Here is a 27599-nt window from a genome sequence, read left to right as displayed (position 1 = left end):
ATAGAATGTCATTTTCATCTATCCAGCCATGAATACGCTGCAGCAGAAGCCTCGCCACTACTTTTTGTATGCATGCGATAAGGCTGATAGGCCTATAATTGCCTGGATCCGAGCACTCCCCTTTTTTAAAGATTGGGATAATCTCGGCTCCCTTCCAGGTCTCTGGAATAGGCGAACCCTTCGCAATGCCATTGGCTAGCAACTGGATGTAGGAAGCCCAGAGGTCCTTGTCATGCATAAATAGATCTGCAGGAACAGAATCCAAGCCTGGGGCCCTCGCTTTTGGGATGTTGTTCAGATTTTTTAGAACATCGCCTTTAGTAAAGGGTAGGTGGCTAGCACTCACAGTTGTATTCAAAAGTGCCTCGCGCCCATCTTCATCTCCATCCTCAGGAGCGAACTGGACGCGTAATGGGAAACCCAAGCGTCTGGTGACACATGGCTCGTGGGTTCACCTCTTTTAACCCCCCTTCCCCACTTAACCATATCCCAGAAGGATGACATAGATCTTTCTTTGCTGGCTCTCAAGAGATCCCTCCAGTATCCATCATCCCAATCACCTTTTGCCCTGAGTTGTGTTTTTTTATACACGACTCTGGCTGCCTTTATCTTGGCTATGTCTTTAGTCTTTACTGCATCTGACAAGGCCCTATAAGCAACCCTGCAGGATTTATCGTACCATTGATCCTCCTTCCTTACAGGCCTACTCTGTCTTTTAATAACCTTTTTAACAAAGAAAGATCTCAGTTTATTAAAAAACACATCGTGGATCCTACTAACGTTAGATACCGGAACTTCCGCAGTGGAGTTACTCCTTAGGTCTATGATGGCCTGGGTGGTTAAGTTCCTCATCGCTGCAACACTATCTTCATTTGTTACACAATTGGTCCATCTGATTCGTCTGTGGTCATTCGAGAGGGCGATTTCCACACTGTCCCTCACTTTTAGGTAGATCAAACAACCTAAATAACAAGATTAGTGGGTCGTGATCACTTTCAGCCCGTGGCTCTATCCACATATCATCTACACTGGACCAATTCTCCTTATTAGTGAGAATATAATCAATACGACTATGTGATGTGCCATTGTTAAAGGTAGGGGCACCCTGTTTGTCAGAACCCGTTCTTCCATTAGTGGCCCTTAGGCCGTGCTCCACACATAGTACTTTAAATTGCAATGCGGCCTCTGACCATCTTTTAATAGGTAGTAGGGACAGCTGGGGGATTTCCCAAATATAGTCCTCTTCCACCGTAAGGTCTATATCATAGTAATCTAGGGGTTCAAAACAACAATTAAAATCACCAGCAACGATAACATTGCCGTTCAAACAGTGTTGCTTAAGAAGAATATCTAGCTGGTCAACTGCCTCAGTAGGTTTACGCCTGGAAGCCCCCTTGAGTAAATATTAAAAATAAAGAGGTCCTTACAGTGTAATCGTTGAAATTTGACTAGCAAGATATCAGAGCTATTTGTAGCCAACTGGAGAACAGAGTACCCATTGTCCTGTTTTACCCATGTCACCAAGCCCCCCTTTGGCCTTCCCTGTAGACTCGGTGTTGCTGAGATATAGAAGTGTAAGTATCCTTGCTTTGGTTCCGGGGCTACCTGCCAAGTTTCCTGAAGGAGGATTATATCCTTAGTGTCCAAGAAAGCTAGCCAGTCCAAGGATGTTGCTTTGCTTTTTAGGCCTGCAACATTCCATGACACCAAGGTAAATTGAGCAGAAACATTACCCTTAGCTGGTTCCGTACTAGTGGGTTGACTAACCCTACACTCTTGGGATAAGATACTTTCACTCAAACTATTTTCTGTTACCACCAAATTTAAGGTTATTTTTGCATTTGCACTGTTGGTAGTATTGCAAACAGGTGGATCATTAGGGTCATTAGTTCCTTTTAAGACCACTATAGTATTTTGTTTGCCCGTTATTTTTATCTGGGGCGTGAGAATGTCACTTACCGGGGTAAATGTCTGAGCTATAGGATCTCCCACTTGATAATCACCAAGTGGCATGGAGCATGCATTCTTACATCCCCTCTCAAGTCAGTCACAATCATTTAACCCCGATAAGATCCCAAATCTATTTCCCAAATCCATTCCGCATTCATTAGCTGGAGCCTTTGCTCCCCATCTGTTTCTCACAGTCTCCCACACTGGCCCCGGGGTCTTGGGGAATGTTACGTTTTGCTGTTCGCCGTAGAAAAATTTTACAGTGAGGGGGACAACAGTCCCACTTCTTCTTTGGGGCAGAAAAATATTAGTCAAGACATTGGGTAGGACAGCGGGATGGGAAAAAGTCACCGCTACACAGTCTCCTTTAAACCTTTTTGGTCGATTCCCAATCCAGGCAACCCTTTTCACTGTCTTGATTTCACCCGCTAGCTGCTGTTTCCCTCCTGGCGCCATCTGCATATTTCCTGTTAGCCAATGCAACGCCTTGCTGGACAGTGATGCTGGGGATTCCAGTTGACCACTCGCCAGAGGTGGTACATTGGCCAACACCAGTACCACTGGAGAGGCTTCCACTATGAATTGGAGGGGATCTATTTCTTGGCATAATACCGGGGGAATATTTGGTGTAGCCAAACAACCGTCTGAGCCGCAGAGTGGTTATTAGTACTTATTAGAACCTGAGTCGGGCCGATAGGTGGCGTCGGCCCACCCCCCTCCTCTGTTGCACTCACAACATTCTCCCCAGTTACTTCTACCAATTTCGTAACTAGTGTTGCTAGTTTATCAACCTCACCCACAACCTTACTCTGAACCCCACCCATTTTTTTAATCTCAGCGTTTAGTTTATCAATTTTGGCGACCATAGGCTTAATAATGGACTTAATTTTACATTCGAACATTTCAGCTATTCTATGGAACAGCTCATCGTCCACAATGTGTTTTGCACTGTCATCCCCATACTCCACACTTTTGGCCTTGATTTTCCCAGGGGGTGATGCCCTTTTCCTCCTTAGTCCTGATCGTAGACCAGCTCTTTTTGGCTGAGACTTTCTGCATGTTCTAGCTGGTCGAGTTTCCTGTTCTGATGAGGAAGGATCTTCATCTGTGGTTTGGACACGAGTCTCAAGATCAGAGTCAGCGTCAATTTCGGGGTCGATCACGACAAGGTGTTCAGAATCAGCCGCCTGGAGAATATTTTGGTCATAGTTATCCCCTGCATGTGCGTTGATATCTATCAGGTCAATGGGAGCATCCAACGATGGAATTTCTACCTGTGAGGATGCTTGAGTTGGATTCATGGGTTGGAGGACAGGTGACTGGCTTAGTCCCAGTGACTGTCTCCTTTCGCTGTTTATTTTCGTAACCACCTGGACCATATAGTTATCTATAGTGTTGGGAGCAGTAGTTGGGGCTCCTTTTTTAGGCATACTGAACACTTGGCAAGTAAGCGCACTGAGATAGTATGTAGAGTCACTTCTGTGGCGATATTATCCCTTCCTCACGACTTGCTGGCTCTCCGTGGCAAAGACAAGCAGTATTCGGTTGTGTGTCCCAAGTAGCAGCCACGAGCACAATGTTGGAGTCTATATTACTCACCATAGCCATAAAAAACATTAACTTTAAACCCAAACCGTAAACCTAGTTCAAAACATTATTCTTTCATCAGTAGTCATGAACAATAATTCTAAAGCCAAATTTTAACCTCTAATCTTAGCTCTGAACCACAAACCAAGCTCTTAAACTTCAACTTTAAACCTGTAACTATAATCCCATAAAAACTCAACTTTAAGTGCTCAGAATTAGTTCAAGGCAAATGCGCATTGTATGAGTAGAAAATACCTAAATAAAGTCTAATGTTAACTCTGAACCACACCCCAAAATTTGAGCGCTAATAATCGCCATCTCTGTGTCCTGATCTTTACACTAAATCCAAACATTACATTAAAAAACTAACTCTAATCTTAACTGTAATTTTACTCCTAACTCCTACCCATATATGTTACCCTTAGGAAGCATGTCAAGTTTATTTTCCATGATTTGGAACTCCGAAGAGGTCCACATAGGAATAGAAATACACAAGAAACATTTCATATACAATAAGAGACATAAAAACATCATCATCTAAAAAGGAACCATGACTTCATAAAGTCATAAGAACCATAAAAAGTATTAACATATTAAAACATGCTTCACACTAAGAATTCAATATAAGTTTAAAAACATTTAAGAAAATAAAAAAATCGACAGCAGAACATTTCATTGAGGGGATTTAACATTAGTTGCAATGCCTCAGAGGAAGATCGCAAAGACAATTTAATAAATAAAGGTCTTAACATCTTATGGCGGTGTAGGAGCAGAGCAGGGCAAATAAATAACACATGCTTCAAATCTTTAACACCATTTAGGCAAAGATAACGTGTAACTGATGACCCATACCATTTAGAGGTTAGGATATTTAAAAAGGCAGAATATATAATCGTAAGAGGGTCCAGAAGTGTCTAACACTATGGGGTATATTCCATTTCACATACGGTAGACCTTTTATCAATGTAATGGAATCCTTTATTGTTTGATAGCTCCATTTTTTACTACAGACGCTACTATCTGGGGCAAAGATTAGAACCAATGAAGCATGTTCTGGACAGGCCTTTAATTGTGTTGCAAGTAATGAGGACACCACACTTTGATCTAACTCAACTTGATCTAAAGCAAATGTAAAATTTCTATAAAAGAGTTTTTATTTTTCTCTTCTAAAAATTCCTTCCTCATAAGGTGTCTTAGGGAATCCCCTTCACTTCTCAGGAGGAAGGAGTTCCACTGAACAATTCGCGCCAGATCTTGTGTGTAGGAGCTTTTAATCCCACATTTCAACATTATAGCTGTAGTTTATGCTAAGGCATTATGATATATTAATATTGTTAGATACAGCCCTTCTGCTTTGTTTAAAAAAAAACCCATCTTGAAACATCAATTAACTCTACCGCATACAGTAATGTGGCTGGGATTTTAGCCTGACAAACAAATGGGAGATGAGAGAAATGTCTTCTACCTACTGAATTTTTAAAATGCTCCCAAACCCTTGGTCTGGGATTACTCATTACACACATTATTACAAATATGGGTAATATCGTTCAGAATAATTTTCCCCAAAGAAAGTGTAAGATTTAACCATTTCCAATTTATGAGAGCCTAAATACTATGAGTATTTGGCATAATTACAGTTTCTTTTCTCTTGGAAGATAAGGATTGTACTGTTTGAGGAATAGATTTTCAGGAAATGTGCAGCTGCAACACCCCTAATGGGTTATTTAGACCTTCAGGGGTTAGGCCCCTGATTTCTATATCATCTGCATATAAAAGGCATGATATTGACCGACCCCCAAGACTAGGTAGAAAGCCAGCTCCCTATAAGAAAGAGCCTTGCAAATCAGAAATATACAAGGAAAGAGCAGCGGGGCAAGTCAAAACCCCTGCTTTAGGCCATTTTTTGTTGGGAAACTCTTGGATTACCCTGGGTCACCCCCTAGCAAGACTTGACACCAGGTAGTAGAGTGAAGGGCACCGATTAAGCGCAATAGGGTTCTAGGGATGCCAAGGTCAAACAACATCTTCCACAGTGTTGGACGGTCCACTCGATCAAAAGCCGTGGAGAAGTTGATGAATGTGGCATATACTGAGAAACCTCTAAAAGTCACTTATTTTCCATTAATTAACTGTAGAGCTGCAATCCTATCCAAGGACTCATGTTTTTTCCTAAAGCTGGTCTGCTCTAACGGGATAATTTTATTGCATTATACCCAGGAGTTAAACTGTGTCACAGGCATCTACCAAAAACCTTGTCTACAGCGTCAAGCTGGTTATCATGTTACCCTAGAAACCTATCCTTTTACATTACTCTTACAATTTAAGGCACACTAGGATTAGAACCCAGGCCACTGCAAAGGGTAGTAATTTAACCTTTAGAACACATCTCCACCCACTGCCACTAGTCCCGCAGATTGCAAGTGCTTTGGTTAGTTTTGCAAGTGGAAGCTTCCTTCACCCTCCTCTCCATTCAGGATCCTATTAGTACTTGTCATTCTGAGTACAGCTGTGCATCCATGAGCACCCCATAGATGAATTAGCACATTTGCCTGCAGATACACACTCCTCTTCCAGTATTGGCAGGCACATTGTGACGCCCATTAAAAACCCATCTAGACTAAAGAGAGCATTAGCCATTTGATAAGAGGAGCTGCAAGCGGTATTGACAGAGTCCAGTATCTCTCCTACACCGAGTCAATAACACTGACAGTGTAGGTAATAACTTCAAGTTCCCATACTTTGCCTCATTATTAACTCTACATTTTATCATCTGAAATATATCTTTGAAGGTGGCATCATGCCATCAAATTCATAAAAATAGCAGAAGTGGTATCATTCCCGTTCAACAAATGACATCATAGGAAATGCAGTTGTATAGACTTTGACCCTAAAATTGATAGCATTGAAATTCTGTCTAAGCAATCTTAACTAAAAACTGAAACCTTCAGTAAGATAGCAACCCCTTATCAAACACATACAACGAACAACCAGGTACAGAAACTAAAAAGACATCCACACTTTCAAACTACCAGCAATACGATTAGTTGCATATCATCATGGGTTGCACTAAGCAGTCCACAAGGGAATCACCCAAAGCCCAGGGCAAATAAGGTGGTATCATGTCCACTTTGACCCCAAGAAATATCACAGAGTGGAGCCCTCGCCCACTATTAGCTACTATCTGGCATCAGATGTGTTTCTGAAGGACCAGGGAAGGAAAAATAGTGGAAAATATAGAAGGTGAACAGGACTATTTATTTTTTTTGCAAGTTACTCTTGACAGTGGAAATCACAAAGAAAAAACTGGAGATAGTTGCCGCTACCCCTGGATAGTCCAAAGTAAAAGAATCAGCATTGTGTTTTTATGCATGAGTCCTAAAATGGAACTAGGTATATATGACTGGTTTTCTTTAATTGTCAGTAGGGCTGGGGCACTGTCATGATCATGTCTCTGTCTCACGAGTGTCTTGGAGGGCAGACTACCAGGTATCCTTCAGATCTTCCTGGGAACACTGCACCTAGGCAAACCTGTGACAGAACACATATAACACAATCCTTTCCATGGGCTGACTTGATGGTGACACCCCAACGACTCCTACATGTTCTCTTTCACAATAAACTCTTCACCCTATTATCACCACCTTTAGTTAGTTGCAGAGCATTTTCTCCTTTTGCTGGTCACCCACAAGACCTCTATTACCTCCAGACTGGGCTGCTTTGACTCCTTGTACACAGAACTGTCAAAAATGATTCCTCAAAGTTACAAACTACCCCTAACTAAACAACCTAACACACCTTGGGCCTGAAACATGAAGCCTTTTTCGCGCCTAGACTGAGGACATTGCACAGACTACTTTTTAAGAAAGATGCAATTTAAGACCCTGTGCCTGGTGCACAAGGCACTCCCTGGCCCGACAGTGGCATCCTTCCCAAGGATTTCTGTCCCCTCCAACCAAACCAATAATGTAGATAACCCATAATTGATTGGCTATCCACTGAGCCAATGACATGTGTGGTGGGACAACCCTCCACCTCCAAGACCCTACAGAGTGGAATACCCTACTCCAGAGTGACCTGAAATTCTGGTGAGTACTTTAGACTTACTTCTGCTGTGTATGGGATGAGCAGTTTCTGCTTTCACTGTATATGACGAATAGTTGGTGTCTCCTATCCTAACTTCGAATGCCCATATCCTATACACGTTCCCATCATCCAGCTGGTACCGTATGAGTGGCAGCTGTCTCTATCACTGCTAAGGCTAAAAAACTTGCGAAGTGGTTGTACAGACTGAACATTGCTCTGGACAAAATATAAATGAGGTGTACAGTTCCTTGTGAAAGACGACTAAGGTCGATGGTTCCAGGGAGAGAAATATGCTCCGATAGGAGCACGGGCCCTCACCCAAATGGGTTTCATGCTTCTATATTGACCAATTAATTCACTAGGCTATCTAGGACCAATATATCTTAGGGTAGCACATACTATTTTATTTAGGTTAGTGAGCTCATTTATTAAATTGACTGATCCTGAGTACCACTGCACTTATGTTAATTCACTTACGTCACCATTCTACACTATACCTTTTTGCCCACACACCCTCGCTACACTAAACGGCTAACTAAAAGATCTCCAGGAAAGAGCCCTCTTGCGGGTTCCCGTCGGGTATTGCAGCGCCGGCCCAACGAGGAGCGAGCCCATTGATGAAGCATGACACCTATTCCGGCCCGACGAGGAGCGAGCCCATTGATGAAGCATGACACCTATTCCGGCCCGACGAGGAGCGAGCCCATTGATGAAGCATGACACCTATTCCAGCCCGACGAGGAGCGAGCCCATTGATGAAGCATGACACCTATTCCGGCCCGACGAGGAGCGAGCCCATTGATGAAGCATGACACCTATTCGGGTGTGGAGCATATTCCTTTCCCTGGAACCATCGACCTTAGTCGTCTTTCACGAGGAACTGCACACCTCATTTATATTTTGATTAATGGGAGGAGCATGTGTGCTGCACCTTTTTCGCTCCTGGTTCCCCTTCTTTCTATAGGTCATTGTCATGGACACGCCTGATGCACCAAAACCTTCCTCTCTCTCACCTACAACCGCTTTGTCCCATTCCTCAAGTTACCCGAGGCAGCCTCACAGTGCAGTGGAGTGCTTTAAAACTGAAAAAGCAAATTTAGGGGCCCAGATGGAAACTGCATCTTATTAATAAATAAAAGAAAGGTTTCTGATGCTGAGTAGTTTGGTCAGGAAGATTAATGTACAAGGGTGGTCGGATTTACATTTGCAGAAACACCAAAGCTGGGATATGCCATGTTTCATAGCAAGCTGTGTTCTCATGTTTTACCCCTTCTTACCTGGATCATCAATAGTAAGGTTCTTCATTAGCCACTGCACCACATCTGTACCTGGTGAGACAAAGGAAAGACACATGAACAGCTGTTTGCTGTGCACAGCTTCTACCAGCATTAGAAAGGAGGCATGTCAGACATTTCTACTGGGCTCATACAACATAAGGCTCCTTGACCTATAGCAAAATAATCGAGGCCTGAAGCAAAGCCTAAAGTCTTAAGGCCAACAGGCAAGTCACATTTAAATGGGATGGACACAACAGACACACAGTTGATGTTTTCCACATTTCTTTGGTTCCTAACTTGTCCCATATTATAACATAGATGCTCAGGAGTTTTCTTTCATTAGTACCTATCCATTTTACCTAATATATATTGTTTTACTTATTATTAATATAAATACCAATTATTGGTAATAATAACTCGTAATTAATAATAATTATTAGACATGACGCCATTCATTAAATGCTAGTAAGGCCCATGATTTAGCATTTGGCGGACTGAGTAGTGCCTGTCAGTATGGCGGAGACTGTACCTCCACCACCTTGAAGGTACCCCGCTCGCCAAATTTAGACATACCTGTGGACCAGAGGTCATCTCTATGCACTGAAAGGAACTGCGGTCATGGTGGTTCCTACTAATATGCTAAATGTTTGTTGGTCAGTCATCCAGCAGACCTTTGACAATTTTTGTTTTTTTCAGAAACAGACTCCCACTCTGTCCACATTCTTTGTCTCGGGAAACATCCTTTACAACGCAACTTTTACCACGCAGTGCCTTTACGATGCAACTTTTACAACGCAAACCATTGCAAGGCATTGCGCTGGGGGGCGCTCTAGGATAGGGAATAGGTTTAATTTACTATCCAACACCTTCCCTACTATCCACAGGGATTCGAGTTGGAATAGTAAATTAAACTATTCACTATCCAGCACCCCAAAGCACTATGCGTTGTAAAGGCATACGTTGTAAAAACCGCGTTGTAAAGGCATGCGTGGTAAAAGCATGCGTTGTAACATCATACATCCCAGCGTCTCAGCTTTCTGCCAGGGTTCAGGGGTCGTAATTGTGCTTTTTTCTCAATGCATCACCACCAGGTTTTCCTGGCAGTGACAGAGATGGAAAAAAATGCATTACACCACCCACTCTAACTTGTGCATCGGCCCATCGGAGGAAGCATTCTGTTGAAGGAGCCAACGGGGGCTTTATCGATGAAATATTTAAGGTCCGCTCATCTCTAAATAAGGCGGTGGGCCGAGGGTTTGGCGGTCAGGGTACTCCGCTACATTTGCGAATGAGCGCCCTCTCCTCAAACTCTAAATCAGGCCCTTAGATAATTATTATGTAGACAGCAGTTCAATCTTATATGAAATTATAGACAAGAAAATATGAAAGCACAAGATACATACATACATGAAGGCAGGATGACATTCAGCATGCCAATAGTTCTCAAAATTCCGGTACTTGTTCCAGTTCATGTATGAATTACACTCCAGGTACACACAACCGGGGTGAGCGAATGGCAGAATAAGGTAAAATGTACAAGTTTGGGCCAGGAATGTATTTTACCGCTCTATCAGCGGGTCACATCCTCAGAGGACATGGCCCATTGACTCATCAACATACATGTTGCAAGTACAATATAGTCCTTTCTTCAAGGAATCTTCCACCTAAGACATTCTACTTGCCAAGCCCAGAGCTCATAAACACACAACAAACGTGTGTACATGGAAGGGAGGGCAGATATCTGTGTTTCCAAATTATGTAAAAAAAAAAAAAAAAGATGCCGAACTGAGGCTGTACTACTCGAAATTAATATCGAACATAAGGATTTCCTCTACTTCCCTTTTAAATGTATGTGGCCCTATTCATTGCCTTTATAAATACTTTCCTACTTCACTGGGCAGTCTTTCCTTCTCTTTTATTATTTTTTCAGCTACCTTCTAGGCGGTATTAACCCCTTCCATGCTCATGACGAGCTCAGCTTGTCATGCAGTGCAGTGCTCCTGTGCTCATGATGAGCTGAGCTCGTCATGACCACACCCGTTTTTATTGCTGTCCAGCACAGCAGAGCAATCTCTCAAGCAGCGATGGGGTTAACATTTACGCCTCCCTTTGTGGTTTCTCAATCCAAAGCAACATACTTCGAATCATTGAGAGTAAGGGCCCGATTTCCGAGCCTTACTGCTGTTTCAGTTTCGACTCCCGCATTATGATGCAGTTGGCTGAAACTGAAAGCAGATGTTAATTCCAGCTGGATTCCGATGGTCTCAAGGAACCCGTCGGCCAGTCGGACACCAGCACGTAATCCCAATAGACGTTGTTTCCGCCGTTGGATTCCGAAGTTGGTTTCCGACAGGTTTTCCATGTCGGGCTTTCTGACATGGAAAGCCTGACAGAAAGCAACATTGGGAGCCTCTAGCAGGGCCCTCTTCACCATGCGGCCTCCATTTGGGGGCCGAGGAGGCATCTATGGTACCCCCTTGTGAATCCCTGCAACGGACACGAATATATCAATTTGCAATCTTTTGCTGTGATTCTGGGTGCTTTCAAATCAACAACATAAAACCTTCTAATGTTACAGATGCCACCTTTATTCTCCTTTTTCTGTTTCCTGGGTATCGTTTAGTGAGTCACTAATATCTATAAAGTTATTGCATTTTCTTATGTCACTGTTCTATAGCAATTGTGACCATTATGATGTTTATTCAGTGGCGTAGCTAGATCTATTGGCCAGGCGCACCGGCACAGGTAAGAGTGGTGTGGCGATGTAGGGGCGGGAGTCGACAGACGATGGGATAGGTCAAACTAAAAACAAACAAAAAAACACCTTTTACTCACTGCTTACCACTTACCGGCACAAGGTAAGTGGCTTTATTGAACTTATTCCATCATCCTGTCATCTGTTGACTTTCCCTCACCCCACTCCCGCCCGCCCCTGGTTGCTTTTGCTATTGGCACCTGGGGCGGTCCCTGAGTTTGCCACCCGGTGCAGGTAAGAGATGGGGTGGTGATAGACAGATGATTTGTTCTGGGGGGAGCCGCTGCCCACAAAAAGAGTGCTGCTCCCACCCTCCCATAGCTACGCAACTGCACTTATTTACGGTCGCGGCTCGTGCAGGTAAGTGCAGTGGGGTGGGGTGGGGGTGGGTGGGTGTCTTTGGCCAAAGACGTAATAGTGAAAATCAAACAAATAAATAAAACCACTTACCTTGTGCTCGCCGAATTGCCGTTTCGCCGACTGGGTGATGCGGCGAGTGCAAGGTAAATGGTTTCATTTATTTGATTTTCACTATTCTGTCGTCTTTCACTTTCACCCTGACCCCATCCCACCCCCACCCCACCGCATCAACGTGTTTACCAGCAACTCAACTGTTTATTTGAATACTATGCATTAAATTACAAATCCATGCAAATTTACAGTTGGCAAAACAATATCTAACCTCCCCAAAAAAAGTCAAGCAAGCATTCTGACCTCAAAGTTTGTCTGAAGGGTCAATTAGCAGTAAAATCCTGGCTCGAACTGTAATCATTTAAATTCCATGTAAATAAATACCTGTCTACTTTGACACAGCATAATAACAATTAATCCTTAAAGATCTATTGGCTTTGACATATATTCCTCATTGTATATAAGTAAGCCCTACTGCCTTTGTTGCAACTTTCATAATAAACAGAGCAGACATATGATATTTTACATGACCCTTTTCAAAGCACCAATCAGGACTAGGACTTTTATTATTGGGTTGGCACCTTAACCAGCCAAGGTCAACCAACTAAAAAAATGGAATACCATGTAGAATACCACTCAGTAATTCCATGCCCATTCAGTTAGTCCTCATTCCAAGGGGTTTAACTCATAAGCACGTGGTACTAGTGCTCTGTTGCCACACAGTAATTATGTTTGCAGAGTTTCCACCACACCAGTACTGTATAACTCTTGATCAGGCCTGGGTTCTCTATAATGTATGCTGTAGTTCATGTGCGGCTCAAGGCCAGCATCAGCAGTGAGTTGGCCTCATAATTTGGTGGCAAGGAAGTTCCTTTATGGAGCCAAATGTACTTTCTGTTCTGTATTCTGTATCTGATTATATTTTGCATCTTCTTTTATATAATATGCAAATTCAGATTGCATGACGGAACTGATATATATCCTTATTTGATAAAAAATGATTTTCTGATTAGATTAAACATGTTACTTCGACTGATTTGCTAATAAACCTTCATGGTTTGGGCACCATCCTCTCTGTCATTTTTTTAGAGTTGAATTGGTTTCACCATAATCGAAATTTGATGCTGATGCTTCCTCCTTTCACACTTTCAGTCAATAAGCATAGGTCAATGCGATCAGTGGCTCACAGGGCCGGACTGGAACCAAAATCGGCCCTGGCAAACTGCTCGGCCGGCCCCCCTGGGAGGCAGGGGGGAGGTGCGGCCGAGCTGTTTGAAAGGGCCGTTTTCAGCCGATTTTGTTACAGGGGGTCGATATCACCGGCCCCAGTAACAAAAATGGCCCAAGGGGCCCAAAATCGGCCAACACCATGGCGGCCCACCGGGGAAACGCCCGGTGCCCACTATGGCCAGTCCGGTCCTGGTGGCTCAGATTGTACGAAGATACACCACAGCCTACAGATATGAGAAGAGCAATGGATCAGTGCTAACATCTAGAGTAAAAGTTTAACTATGGAGGGCAAACAGCAGCATGGTCTTTTCTGAGCTTGGATATAAGGGCAGAGGCTGTCGTACACATGGTCAAGCATATGTGATGTGAGAGTTTGAAGGAATAGGACCTGCCCATGATAAAGTTCATGAAGGAGTCCAACCATCAATTAGGAGACATGATATGATGGAATACTAATGAGAGGCTGCAGGTACCTGCTGTGATGAGATTTGAACCAGGGTCTCTGGGGTGAACTCTGTGACACAAGAATCTGATGTGGGGCCGAGTAGGAGGGAATCTCTTATGCCTGGTTCTGGTGCTTGTCCAGTCTCATCGATACCAATATTTCTCCTAGTAGACAACTGAAGAGGAGGATGTGGCAAGAGTGCATGAACCACACAGCACAGGCACTGCTTTGTGGCTCATGAGCTCAGAGGTGATTAGCACCCTGCCAACATCTGTTCTTTCAACTATTGACTAACCAACTTGACAGCCTCTGGTGCAGAATGAGAGTTTGGTTGGACACAAGGGGTGGTAAAGGAGTCAAGAGTTGGCTGGACAGCAACCGCATTCACTTGTACGAGGGGTTCAACTTGACCCATCAGAGAAGACTTTGAAAGAGTCATTTTTGGAATTAGTATCTATTTTAGAAGATCATTCTGGTCTCTTGAGTTTAAAACTGACTGGGCAAGAAACTTTCCTAGCATACATGAGACAATAGCATGTCTCAGTGTACATGTTGGCACAGCAGCCTGTCATGTCCGCAGGCGGGTTCTCAAGAAACCAAACACTGTCAACAATGTTGGCTTGAATGCGGCATACGAATAGTGCTGAGATAGCTCACCTTCTACACCTACGGACAGCTTTAATTTCTACCCCAGGGAATCAAGAGGCATTCTCAGTCCAGATGTGAAAGAGAGCTACAAAATGAACCTAGGAAAGAGGAAACAGGGCTTCCTTTTAGACAGGCTTTACCTCAGTAAAGATGGATAGTGGTTCTGACCAACAGGTCTGAGTCTCAAGCCCCGTACACCATTACCAAACCAATGAAACTCCATCAGAGAGCAGGAGGAGGGGCTAGAATAGGTCTATAAGAGACTCCTTTCCAACCTCAGAAAAGGTGCAGCATCACAGGTCTGAACGGTCGAATAGGACCCTGGCTGCTGCCTTTTTTCTCCTCGAACAAGTGGTCTGGGGAAGAGTGGATGGAACAAGAGGATCATGATAGGAAGAAGGGACGGGAATCATGGGAGAGTGGGTCTGGGAAATCACAGAGGATCCTGACTGTGGGCTTCTTTCCTCCTCATGGAAAGGAGGTCCAAGGAGATCTTGCCTTTTGGACAGGCCAACCAAACTGGAAGGCAGAATCTGTGACATTTACAGGCAAAGAGAACTCTAACAGAAAGACTGAGGATTTTGCCCAACAAAGTAACAAGAACTGAAGGAAATGATGTAATATCCACATAAGTAAGGCTCTATAAAGTGATAAAAGGAAATCATTTACACTATCAAACTAAAAGCTTCCTACAAATTTATTATTGTCTCCTGAATCATGCTCATGAAGGAAGGCGTGATTGATCTCTCACTACAACAAGTTATTAGCAACAGGCACAGGAGAGGCTAATCTGAGACCAGTGAACCATGGTTTCTATGGACTTCCAAACTCAAACAATAAGTGGGTCCTAACCCAGCAGAGTAAGGGAGTTTCTCTGGGAGATGAGGGCTTGGCCACTGTGAAGCCCTCTTTTGCCAGGCATTTGAAGCCACTTCTATAAACCTTGACAACTGGAATATGTAGAAACCAGTTGTCATGGTACCAGGTATGTCAGACCGCATGCTAGAGCCAGCAAAGGTGACTTTCACACGTGAGGCGGAAGACTCTAAAAACGGGTCCCAATACCTTGCGGACTGGAAGGAGGCTTGGTAACACTCCCAGTTTCAGAGGCCCTACACTCATCTCTTGATTCCTCTTCTTGATAAACCCCAAAGCTTCCTGTGGGAGAGGGCCACCCTTGTTCTGCATGCATGACAGATGGTTCTGGAGAGAACCAGTGCTTACCACATGACATCATTTTTTCCCAGGACACATAACAAGGATGCAGATCAGCGGCTGTAAGGAGCTAGCAGGGCTACAGACATGGATCGGAAAATACACATCCATGAAGGTGAACACGCACATGGGGGAAGAGAGCGTGGCTGTCTTTAAAGACTGAGCTGGCATGGTGGGCAAAAGAACTGTGGATTGGAATGCTACCCGAGCAAATTGCCAGTGTTTAGACTTACTGCAAGCATTCCTCACATCACCTTTTGCGTGTTTGATATCTTTGAAGAATGGCCGGATGAATTAAAATGGGGTGTGCAGGCTCCAAACAGGCCATTTTGTGGTGTAGCACCCACATAGTGACAGTGGAGAAAGCCAAGACATACAAGAAATATGTTTTTTTTAAAGAAAAGTCACCGTAATTCCATGTCAGGACAGTTATTCCTCATTCCAAGGGGTTGAACTCATAATTGCATGGTATTGGCGAGGTGTTACCACACAGTAATAGTAATTTGCACCCCAACAGTACAGTGGAGCTTGAATTCAGTGCTTTGATGCTCTATCATGAACACTGCCTTTTGTGGGGGCCAAAGGTCAGCATCGGCAGAAGATGGTATCTTTCTAGAGTTGAACTAACTGGTCTTCCTACTACCAGTCTTAATTCAGTTGCAATATTTTTTTAATTTTTTTTATTGGCTGAATACATTTTCTGGCCAATGCCTTTCTTTAACATGTGTCTTCAGAAAGTATGAAGGAATTCCGCATGCGTTTTTCTTGCATGCCTTAAGAACTCAGTCATGTGAACGAATGCGTCTTTAGCATGCATTTGTTCTGCACGCTAGTTGTTTTATCGGCTTGCCTTATGTGAACGCTAGATATTGGAATAGTTTAATTTACTATTCCAACTCCAGTCTAAACAACATTAGGGAAGGTTAATTCCAACACCACTCCACCATTGCGCCCCCCTAAGCCAAGTCATTGTAAAAACTTGCGCGCAGAATGATTGCGTACTAAAGATACATTTGTTCAGTTGCCGGCGCTGTGAAGGCACAGCGTGATTCCGGCTTCGTCATAAAGGATGTTTCCTGTGAATTTAGCCCCTCCCCTCAGCATCTGAACCTAACACAATTCACAGCAGAAAAGAGTCTAATCATTTTGAGTCTTTTGCCAATGAGCCAGGAGCTAGTGATTGAGTGCACCTCGCGGCACTGGAAAAAACAAAGGCTTTCCTTTCAGCACGTCAAGATGTAACAAAGACATCAATATGAAACCACACGGTGTGCATTGTTTTCTGGTTTTATCCCCTTCATTGCTGATGACGGCCCCCAGCCGTCATGCATTATGGTGCTCGTGTGCTGATGACGGCTGGCGGCCGTCATGAACCCGCCCACTTGCGATTCTGCCGCACAGGCGCAGAATCGCGGTGGCACCCAAAGGGATAATAATGAGATGGAAATTACATACACTTTCTGTGAAGCAATCATATGGAAGTTAATCGTGAATATAAATCATACCTTTTGCACACCGAGACCAATGACCTGGACCACATTTGACCTATTTGACCTTGTTTATTAGTATTCTCTTTTAGGTGGGTGGGGAACTTAGACACCAGACCTGGTTAAAGTCCTAAGAGAGATTTTCCTAGCTGGTTATTTCCGCTAGTATTTTCTCACCAACATATGCATTTCATTTTTGCACCTTGGGGATGGGAACTAAGCATGCATTTACGATTGTTTTCTGAAATTGTTCTTATTATATACCTATCAGTGCGACAAGATGATATAAAACTCCATCGGAATGCTGCTTTTGCTTCGCTAATAACGTTGATCATCCTTGACCTACATGGACCATAAAGTGCTTTTTCATACAAAGGTATCAAACAATCAGTAGATTTGTAGAGCGCTACTTGTCACCCGCGAGGGCATCCAGGCGCTGGCAGGTATGGCGCACTCAGTATGATTTGGCAAAATTTAGTAGGGAACAGGAGGGACTCAAAAGTACCATTTTACAGGAGAATCCCATGGACAACTTTCACTGTAGAAAACAATAAATTGAGCCTTCCTTTCTGTTTGAGGTATTTGCTCAATTGTATTGCCTTTAATCTTAATTGACAATCTCTCATAAATTTATGTTAACAATTTCAACCATTTACAAGGCAAAAAACACAGCACTGCCGCTATCTTCCTACCGTGATTTTGTTAAATTTATTGTCAAAAAGCTGATTTGTGTTATTTACATGATTGCCCATGGAAAGAAGAGTTGGTTATATTTTATTGAAGAAACTCAATCTAGAGGTACATATCTTAAGTGAATATTGTCCTATTGCGAACCTACTGGTTGCAGCCAAACTGATAGACAAGATAGTAAAAGTTGGGAAGATTCTTGACGCATCTCGTTGTCTCAAACCCTTTCGGTCGGGTTTCACGCCGAGACCCGGCACAAAGAACGATGTAGTTGTAATCTGGGATAACACATGAAATTTGTTGATGATGTAGGTCAGGCTGGTCCTGTCTGCAGCACGTGACACCGTGAACATGGCATTCATCTCTCTTGACTTTCCCTTGTTTTCATGTGGACCCTGGTGCTCTGAAATGGTCTGACTGTCTTTGCTGATGGGTCCCTGAGAGTCAAGCGAGGTCCTTTCATCTTCCGCAGAGCTCCTCCGTCGCCTGCAGTATCTGCATCAATAAAAGCACCAGGAATCCATCCATCAGGTGCCTGTCTTATGATGATAACATCAAACATTGCACCAGGGTTAGAGGCCCAGGTGAAGACTTTTTAAATATATTTGAAGTTAACCCTGCCTTCTTGAGATCAAGGAACGGTGATCAAAGTTATCTGCAGTTAGCCGGAGACATGATAGAAGTTATTATCTTTGGCCAAAAGAACAGACCTTCGCTTCATGGAATCCAACTGCCTCTCTTATTGTATTTTAGAGTTTCTCAGGTCCCCAAAGCCAGGAATCGCGGCTGCATCTTTGACACTTATTTGACCTTGGAGACACAAGTGAGTGCAGTGCTATGTAACTGCTTCATCCAATTACATTCCCTGAGAAGATTCTCCCATACCATTTTTTCAATCATGAGGCCAGTGAAGTGGGTGCAGGTCTTAAATCCCAACTTGATTATATTATGCTAATGTTTTAGACAGTGGCCAGCTACTCACTCTTCTTCGTAGGCATGCGAGGGTCCACGTCATTCAGTTAAATTATTCTTTGTCCTTCGGAAAGGTATCTGAGGCTAGGGAATTGCTGCACAGGCTTCCTGTCAAGTCTCGGATCACCTTTAGAACAGGTTACCAGACCTTACGTTAAGATGTTTTTTGGGTCTCCGCAGCATCCTTACGAACTACAATCACTCTTTACACCACCCCTCGATTCCTGTGGAGTGCGTCTAGTGCGGGATACCCTTGCAGTATATATTTATTTATTTATGAACTGTGTGATTACTTAAAATCATTACAGTATAGAACAATACAGTTTGGTTCAATAAAATACAGTAAAATGCAGTAAAAAGCCCCCCCCCCGCTCGGTATACACTGGTCTGGCCCATTAGTACCGATATTTGTTCTCGGTGCGGACTATGTACACTGGTGCTATACATTATTAAAGGAATTAAAAATTTAGAGTCAACGTGAGACCTCGCTTACTAGAGTCTGGAGGGAGTATATAAGTTTGACATCCTCAGTTGCACTGTGGACTACATTGGGCCCAGGGTCGGCACCGGTTGGATACCTCTGACTGATGGAACCCTTTTCTTTTCGGCGGGTCCCTGTGTTATCTATGGGTTGCCATCTTTGGGACGGCGGGTCACAGGGCTCTTCGGGATGGTATCCTTTAATTGGTCTTCGAGTGCCATTTTAATTTGATGGATGAACTTGCCTATCCTAGCTAGTAAACATGTTGTGGTTTCAGAGAAACACCAATCCGAGGCCTCTTTGCAAGTTCTGTGGCCCAAGATGCGTAGTGCCGGACGTAGCAGACGCTGTCGGTCGCTGGCCAGCTTGGTACAGCAACATAGCAAGTGTAGCCAGGATTCTCTGCGATAATTGCAAAGTCGGCAGGCGGTGGCTCCGTCCGGGCGTGCCCAGCGTGGATTGAAGTCCGTTATCCTGAGGGCCAAGAGGCGCATAAACAGAATTTTCTGTCTTGCTTCGGTTGTTAGTGAGTCTTGTAAGTATGGTTGAGGTTTACCGGGAGTGTAGGACTTGTCCAGGGCCAACGTTAGTGGGTTGGGCCGGAGCGAGGAAAGGTCTAGCTCAAAGGAAATGGACTGGACTTGGCGCTTGACGGCTTTTGCCCAGGCGGAATATGGAATTTCGTGTAAGTGCAGACTCCGCCCCTCGATCTTCAGAAGTTCAATGGCTAGTTCCACCTGGGCTTTCCATGGCGAGCCTGCTTCGCCAAAGATGGTTTTTAGCGCGTGCTTTAAGGTGTTTTCGGGCGACTTCAGAACTCTGATGTAGTATTTTAGCAATTCCCCCAATAGTATCAGTTCAGGACGTTTCAGGCCTATTTCCAGTCTCACCCTGTTGTTCCTGGCCTGTTTGGGGGCCCGTAGCACCATCTTGTATGCTTTCACCTGTGCTGTTTGGGGGCCCGTAGCACCATCTTGTATGCTTTCACCTGTGATACCCTTGCAAGTGATAGCGCGCTTTACAAATACACATAACATAACATCGGGTTATCACCCAGGAGCTTGTGAAATTGAACAACTCCATTTTTAGCTAAGGTTTACTTGAGGTTGATGGGAGAGTAATGTGGCTTCAGGGTTGCAGTGGTATTGTCCACTACACAGTAGCTAAAGCAGTAATCATTCCCCAGTTGAGGAACCAACCTCATCTAATTTCCACCGGGGCCAGCAAGGTGTATAATCTCACACATGGCATCAGAGAGAACATTCCAAGTTACATCATCAGTGATGTCAATAATGCACCCACAACTCACATAGCATTTATCATCTTTGCAGTATTTTAATCCACATGGAATGCAAATAATAATTTAAGAGGATAATGAAATGGAACAGTACCATACAATCTGGAACCTTGAATCATACAGCGTCACGTAAGGGACAAATAATGCCACCGGAAGATACAAGGTCTGAATTTCAACTACCGTGGGTGCCATACTCACAATCTCAAACACATTAACTAACAGTAATAAAACTGATGAAAAAACAGTTTCACATTTACTAATTGACTTACACTTTGACCCAATGAACTGAGATGGTCATACAGGTGAACTGCAAGCCTCCTGAGTCAAAGGAGGGTTTTGCCTCTGCCCCCCTCAGAACCTCTTGCCATAGCCAGAGATCCCCACTTACACGGGACAAGAGACCTGTTGGTAAAAGGGCGCTCTACAAGTTTTCAATAACATAACATAACATAACATAACATGCCGGGGATCTCTCCAGGGAAAGTGAACTCACAGGTGGACAAAAATGAATGCCAAGTGGGGCACCATGTATTTCTTGTCTGATCCTTTTTCTTTGTTAGAGACTAACCCTCAAAGAGGGGGTTTAGCTATGAAAAAGAAATAACAATGGTGCTGATGTGTGTGGGGACCATTGTTGTCCCTACCTGGATTAACGAGCCTCACATACCAGGCTTGGTTAAATGGAATATGTATCTGGAAGAACGCCTTGAATAAGGCATACATCAACCAGTGGCTCCTCCATTAGCGCAGTGGAGTGTCACGCCCCTGCTGGGAGTGCAGCAAACAGGACAAATAAAATGGTAATAAGATAATGTGAGTACCATTTTATTTTTCATCCTGCCAGCGGAGTCTAAGGGTGGGGTGGGGCCTTCGCTGGTGATTGGCAGCAGCAGGGAGGAATGGTGGAAACTGCAAGTGTGTATGTCGGTTTGGCCGACTGTCTTGCAACGGCCAGGCCGACATGCGCACTTTAAATTTCTCCAACCCGAACTGTGTTGGGTGGAGAACAGGCACAGTCTCCCAGTCCCTGTGTGAGCGCCAAGCCAGCCCACTCCAACCAATTCTAACACTTCTCTCTTGCTGGTTAATTGTGTTGCCATCATGATAGCCAAAACCAAAACAGGGTCTGGGCTCACTGGCAATAAGGACAAGCCTCACTATCAATAAACTATAAACCAAAACACAATACCAGTATTGCCAACTTAATTACACTTGGACCACGGATGATCACTCGAATCGCTGACTGAAACAGTGACTCTCGGAGAACAGTTTTGTCCGAAATAAATCAAAATGTTTTAATTTTTATAGGAAAATTAAAACAAGTGTCCAAGTGTAATTAAGTTGGCAATACTGGTATTGTGTTTTGGTTTATAGCCATCATGATAGCAGCATCTGGATTGGTTCGGGGAGTTGACTAGACTCTGGGAGGCTCTGCCTGAACCACAGACTCCCGAGACAGAAGAGGAATATGGAGCAAGTGCACTTTTAAAGTTTTTAGTTTTAATTAAATATTTTGTTTGACTCACTTGTAGAAACTCGCAACTCCAGATCTCCCAATCGTGGCACGTTAGAAACACTGTTTGGAACTGACCACGATTGAGAGCTTTGGCTTTGTGCTAAAGGGCATTGGAGGTTTCTGACAGCGCCTAACTGTCAGTGGGTCAGAATATTCTCCCCTTCGCTGACCCGCCACTTCAATTCGGCAGCAGCCGCCTCTGTAATCCTAATGAATGAATGCAGCAACTCTGTGGCGAATGAGCGAACACCTTTGATTGGCTGCCAGTTAAGAGCCACCAGCGCCTCCGCAGGCGATCAGACTATGGCCCACTGAGCGGTCCCCTCACCTTTAAATGAGTTAGAGGAACCACACGTTTCGCAGGATAGGGAAGCCTACAAATGACGCCATTGCACCTGCCCTGTGACGAATACGCAACTTTCCTAGTCACTAATCATTCAAAGTGTCAGAGTCAACCACACAGTCTCTTGCTGTTCCATATGCCCTTAATAGCAGGCCTGGGAGTTATGCTTGACTCAGGTACCATTACTGGAGAATTTCAAGTGTTTTCCGTTTTATTCTTTTTATTTTTTGCAGTTTTATATAGCGTGAACTCGACCCGAAGATCTTGGAGCTCTACATGCGCACCAGTTTCATTACACAAGGACACATTCATTTTTTGTAGGCAGGGGGAGATTTGGTGATTTCCTCAGAAGCACAGGATGTTCAGTCGGTGCTGAGACTGGAGACTCGAACCTGGTTCTCCAGTTCCGAAGTGTTCCCCGGTTCCAAAGTCGGCATCTCTGGCCGTTATGCCATGATTTTACACAATGTCACTTGCACAGTCTACATCTCTGCCCATCTGCCTTAACAAAACCGTAACTAACAAGAGTTACATGTACGTAGGAATAATATCCATTTATACATCAAATACTATGGGGTATATGCATCAACGTTTTTTGAGAGTGCAAACGATGCGATTCGCAAAAATCACCCATTTGTGCCCGGAAAAAGGCCTTTTACGATGCATGAAAGTGTTAGGCACTTGCAATTTAAGAAATCAAAATTTATTGAGATTTCTTAAATTGCGATTGCATTTAAGGAATCGCAATTTGCGATTCCTTAATTGCATGCTAGAAGCATTTACAGGCACATGTATCAAGCTTTTGCGAGTCCTTAATTGCGATTATTAAGGAATCGCAGTTAAGATCCCTCAAAAGACTATGCATGTAGGAATCGCTATTAAAATATCGATTCCTAAACATTCCTTAATTGCGACTCGCAAATTGTGAGTCGCAATTAAGGAATGGCTTCCCATTCATTCCTATAGGCCCATAGGAATGAATGGGAAATTGCATGCGCAATTTGCGAGTACCAATAGGTACTCGTAAATTGCGCATGCAATTTCAAGGGTGCAAAGGTGTCAAAATGACACCCTGTTGGGCCCCTGTAATTGTGATGTGTAACCCATGTGTGTGTAATCTGAAACCTTGAAAAATGCCCTTTAGTGCATTTTGCAAAAACAGATCAGAGTAATTTCTCTGTATTTTACGGCCTCAAATAGCGAATTCACTATTTCTAAATGCTTCTAGCATTGCATTTAAGGAATCGCAAATTGCGATTCCTTAAATGCTATCGCAATTTAAGAAATTGCAATAAACTGCGATTCCTTAAATTACGAATGCCTAACACTTTGATGCATCGCAAAAGGCCTTTTTGGGGGCGCAAACGGACGATTTTTGCAAATTGCACCGTTTGCGCTTGCAAAAAACGTTGATGCATGTACCCCTTAGAAATAGCGAATTCGCTATTTGGGGCGGCAAAATATAAAGAAATTACTCTGGTCTGTATTTTGCAAAAACCTTGAAAAATGCACTAAAGTGCATTTTTAAAGGTTTCAGGTTACACACACACATGCCCAAATACAGGGGTGCAACAGCGTGTCATTTTGACACCTTTTCACCCTTGAAATTGCATGTGCAATTTCCGAGGACCTATTGGTACTCCCAAATTGCGCATGCAATTTCCCATTCATTCCTATGGGCCTCTAGGAATAAGAATGAATGGGAGGCCATTCCTTAATTGCGACTCGCAATTTGCGATTCGCAATTAAGGAAGGTTTAGGAATTGCTATTTTAATAGTGATTCCTACATGCATAGGCTTTTGAGAGTCCTTAATTGCGGTTCCTTAATACTCGCAGTTGAAGACTCGCAAAAGCTTTTCTTGATGCCAGTGCCTGTAAGGCAATAAAACAGTGCAGCAAACCTAACATGAGAAGTCGCTGCTTACTGTCTTACGGATTGCTCCAATCAATCACAGAAGAAAATACCTCTGCTAATATTCACAAGGCCTAATCAATATTACTTTATTCAACTGCAACTACAAAGCCATGTATCTGTAGTGAAAAGAAAAACAAGCATTGAAATGCAATAGGACTCGCATTAGGAAAGTTTGAGCTATTGGTCTTATAAATGAATTTTTTTTTATTTATGTGTTATTTTTTGAAATGGCTAAATTAATAGCTTTGTCATTTACAATGCCAATAGTTATAACTTTCGCAAATGTGACACCTATAGCATTTGTAATGCAACATGTTTTGTATTTATGTGACTTAGATGTATTGATATTACAAATAACAATGGCTTTTATTTTTTTAAAATAATTAATACTTAATTTATTTAATTTGTAATGGCAATAGCTTAAACTTTTGTAAATAACTTTTGTGAAGATTATGTTGAGTGTTTTTTATTGTGACGAAAATCCAAGAACAGAAGTGAAATATTAACATCTTTTTGTGATTTGTAATAAAGCGTGAAAGCTTGAAAACAGCTTGAAACATTGAAAGAACATATTTGAACGAGTGATGCTGTGGTTGCGCTGAGTGATGCTGTGGTTGCGCTGAGTGATGCTGTGGTGGTGCTGAGTGATGCTGTGGTTGCGCTGAGTGATGCTGTGGTGGTGCTGAGTGATGCTGTGGTTGCGCTGAGTAATGCTGTGGGTGCACTGAGTGGTGTGTGCATCGGTGGAGCTTAGTGGGTGCATTGGTGGAGCTGTGGGGTGGGTGCATTGGTGGAGCTTAGTTGGAGCATTGGTGGAGGTGTGTGGTGGGTGCCTCGGTGGAGCTGTGTGGTGGGTGCCTCGGTGGAGCTGTGTGGTGGGTGCATCGGCGGAGCTGTGTGGTGGGTGCATCGGCGGAGCTGTGTGGTGGGTGCATCGGTGGAGCTGTGTGGTGGGTGCATCTGTGGAGCTGTGTGGTGGGTGAATCTGTGGAGCTGTGTGGTGGGTGCATCTGTGGAGCTGTGTGGTGGGTTCCTCTGTGGAGCTGTGTGGTGGGTGCATCGGTGGAGCTGTGTGGTGGGTGCCTTGGTGGAGCTGTATGGTGGGTGCCTCGGTGGAGCTGTGTGGTGGGTGCATCCGTGGAGCTGTGTGGTGGGTGCATCGGTGGAGCTGTGTCGGTGGAGCTGTATGGTGGGTGCCTCGGTGGAGCTGTGTGGTGGGTGCATCGGTGGAGCTGTGTGGTGGGTGCATCGGTGGAGCTGTGTCGGTGGAGCTGTGTGGTGGGTGCATCGGTGGAGCTGGGTGGTGGGTGCATCAGTGAAGCTGTGTCGGTGAAGCTGTGTGGTGGCTGCATCGGTGGAGCTGTGTGGTGGGTGAATCGGTGGAGCTGTGTGGTGGGTGCATCGGTGGAGCTGTGTGGTGGGTGCATTGGTGGAGCTGTGTAGTGGGTGCATTGGTGGAAATTAGTTGGAGCATCGGTGGAGCTGTGTGGTGGGTGCATCGGTGGAGCTGTGTGGTGGGTGCCTCGGCGGAGCTGTGTTGTGGATGCATCGGCAGAGCTGTGTGGTGGGTGCATCAGTGGAGCTGTGTGGTGGGTGCCTCGGTGGAGCTGTGTGCTGGGTGCATCTGTGGAGCTGTGTGGTGGGTGCCTCGGTGGAGCTGTGTGGTGGGTGCATCGGATGAGCTGTGTGGTGGGTGCCTTGGTGGAACTGTATGGTGGGTGCCTCGGTGGAGCCGTGTGGTGGGTGCATCGGTGGAGCTGTGTGGTGGGTGCATCGGTGGAGCTGTGTCGGTGGAGCTGTGTGGTGGGTGCATCGGTTGAGCTGTGTGGTGGGTGCATCAGTGGAGCTGTGTGGTGGGTGCCTCGGTGGAGCTGTGTGGTGGGTGCATCGGCGGAGCTGTGTGGTGGGTGCATCGGCGGAGCTGTGTAGTGGGTGCATCGGTGGAGCTGTGTGGTGGGTGCATCTGTGGAGCTGTGTGGTGGGTGCATCAGTGGAGCTGTGTGGTGGGTGCCTTGGTGGAGCTGTATGGTGGGTGCCTCGGTGGAGCTGTGTGGTGGGTGCATCCGTGGAGCTGTGTGGTGGGTGCATCGGTGGAGCTGTGTCGGTGGAGCTGTATGGTGGGTGCCTCGGTGGAGCTGTGTGGTGGGTGCATCGGTGGAGCTGTGTGGTGGGTGCATCGGTGGAGCTGTGTCGGTGGAGCTGTGTGGTGGGTGCATCGGTGGAGCTGGGTGGTGGGTGCATCAGTGAAGCTGTGTCGGTGAAGCTGTATGGTGGCTGCATCGGTGGAGCTGTGTGGTGGGTGAATCGGTGGAGCTGTGTGGTGGGTGCATCGGTGGAGCTGTGTGGTGGGTGCATTGGTGGAGCTGTGTAGTGGGTGCATTGGTGGAGCTTAGTTGGAGCATCGGTGGAGCTGTGTGGTGGGTGCATCGGTGGAGCTGTGTGGTGGGTGCCTCGGCGGAGCTGTGTGGTGGATGCATCAGTGGAGCTGTATGGTGGGTGCCTCGGTGGAGCTGTGTGGTGGGTGCATCTGTGGAGCTGTGTGGTGGGTGCCTCAGTGGAGCTGTGTGGTGGGTGCATCGGATGAGCTGTGTGGTGGGTGCCTTGGTGGAGCTGTATGGTGGGTGCCTCGGTGGAGCCGTGTGGTGGGTGCATCGGTGGAGCTGTGTGGTGGGTGCATCGGTGGAGCTGTGTCGGTGGAGCTGTGTGGTGGGTGCATCGGTTGAGCTGTGTGGTGGGTGCATCGGTGGAGCAGTGTGGTGGGTGCCTCGGTGGAGCTGTGTGGTGGGTGCATCGGCGGAGCTGTGTGGTGGGTGCATCGGCGGAGCTGTGTGGTGGGTGCATCGGTGGAGCTGTGTGGTGGGTGCATCTGTGGAGCTGTGTGGTGGGTGCATCTGTGGAGCTGTGTGGTGGGTGCATCGGTGGAGCTGTGTGGTGGGTGCATCAGTGGAGCTGTGTCGGTGGAGCTGTGTGGTGGGTGCATCGGTGGAGCTGGGTGGTGGGTGCATCGGTGGAGCTGTGTCGGTGGAGCTGGGTGGTGGCTGCATCGGTGGAGCTGTGTGGTGGGTGCATCGGTGGAGCTGTGTGGTGGGTGCATCGGTGGAGCTGTGTGGTGGGTGCCTCGGTGGAGCTGTGTGGTGGGTGCATCGGTGGAGCTGTGTGGTGGGTGCATCGGTGGAGCTGTGTGGTGGGTGCATCGGTGGAGCTGTGTCGGTGGAGCTGTGTGGTGGCTGCATCGGTGGAGCTGTGTCGTGGGTGCATCTGTGGAGCTGTGTGGTGGATGCATCGGTGGAGCTGTGTGG

The 27599-nt window shown here is 45.2% G+C and overlaps 1 protein-coding gene across 1 annotated transcript in view; it reads right to left on the bottom strand.

Annotated features, from left to right (window-relative positions):
• The window catches only part of RGS6 (regulator of G protein signaling 6), a 1185454-nt gene that overhangs the window by 390872 nt on the left and 766983 nt on the right, over nucleotides 1-27599 (bottom strand). Inside the window, exon 4 of the mRNA XM_086937058.1 lies at nucleotides 8898-8948. Coding sequence (XP_086793184.1) covers nucleotides 8898-8948 — 51 coding nt within the window. The remainder of the gene's footprint in view (nucleotides 1-8897; nucleotides 8949-27599) is intronic.

The sequence above is a fragment of the Lissotriton vulgaris genome, chromosome 9 (assembly GCF_964263255.1).
Source record: "Lissotriton vulgaris chromosome 9, aLisVul1.2, whole genome shotgun sequence".
Taxonomy (NCBI): domain Eukaryota; kingdom Metazoa; phylum Chordata; class Amphibia; order Caudata; family Salamandridae; genus Lissotriton; species Lissotriton vulgaris.
The sequence above is the reverse complement of the archived record's forward strand: the minus strand, read 5'-3'. Positions and strand labels throughout refer to the sequence as shown.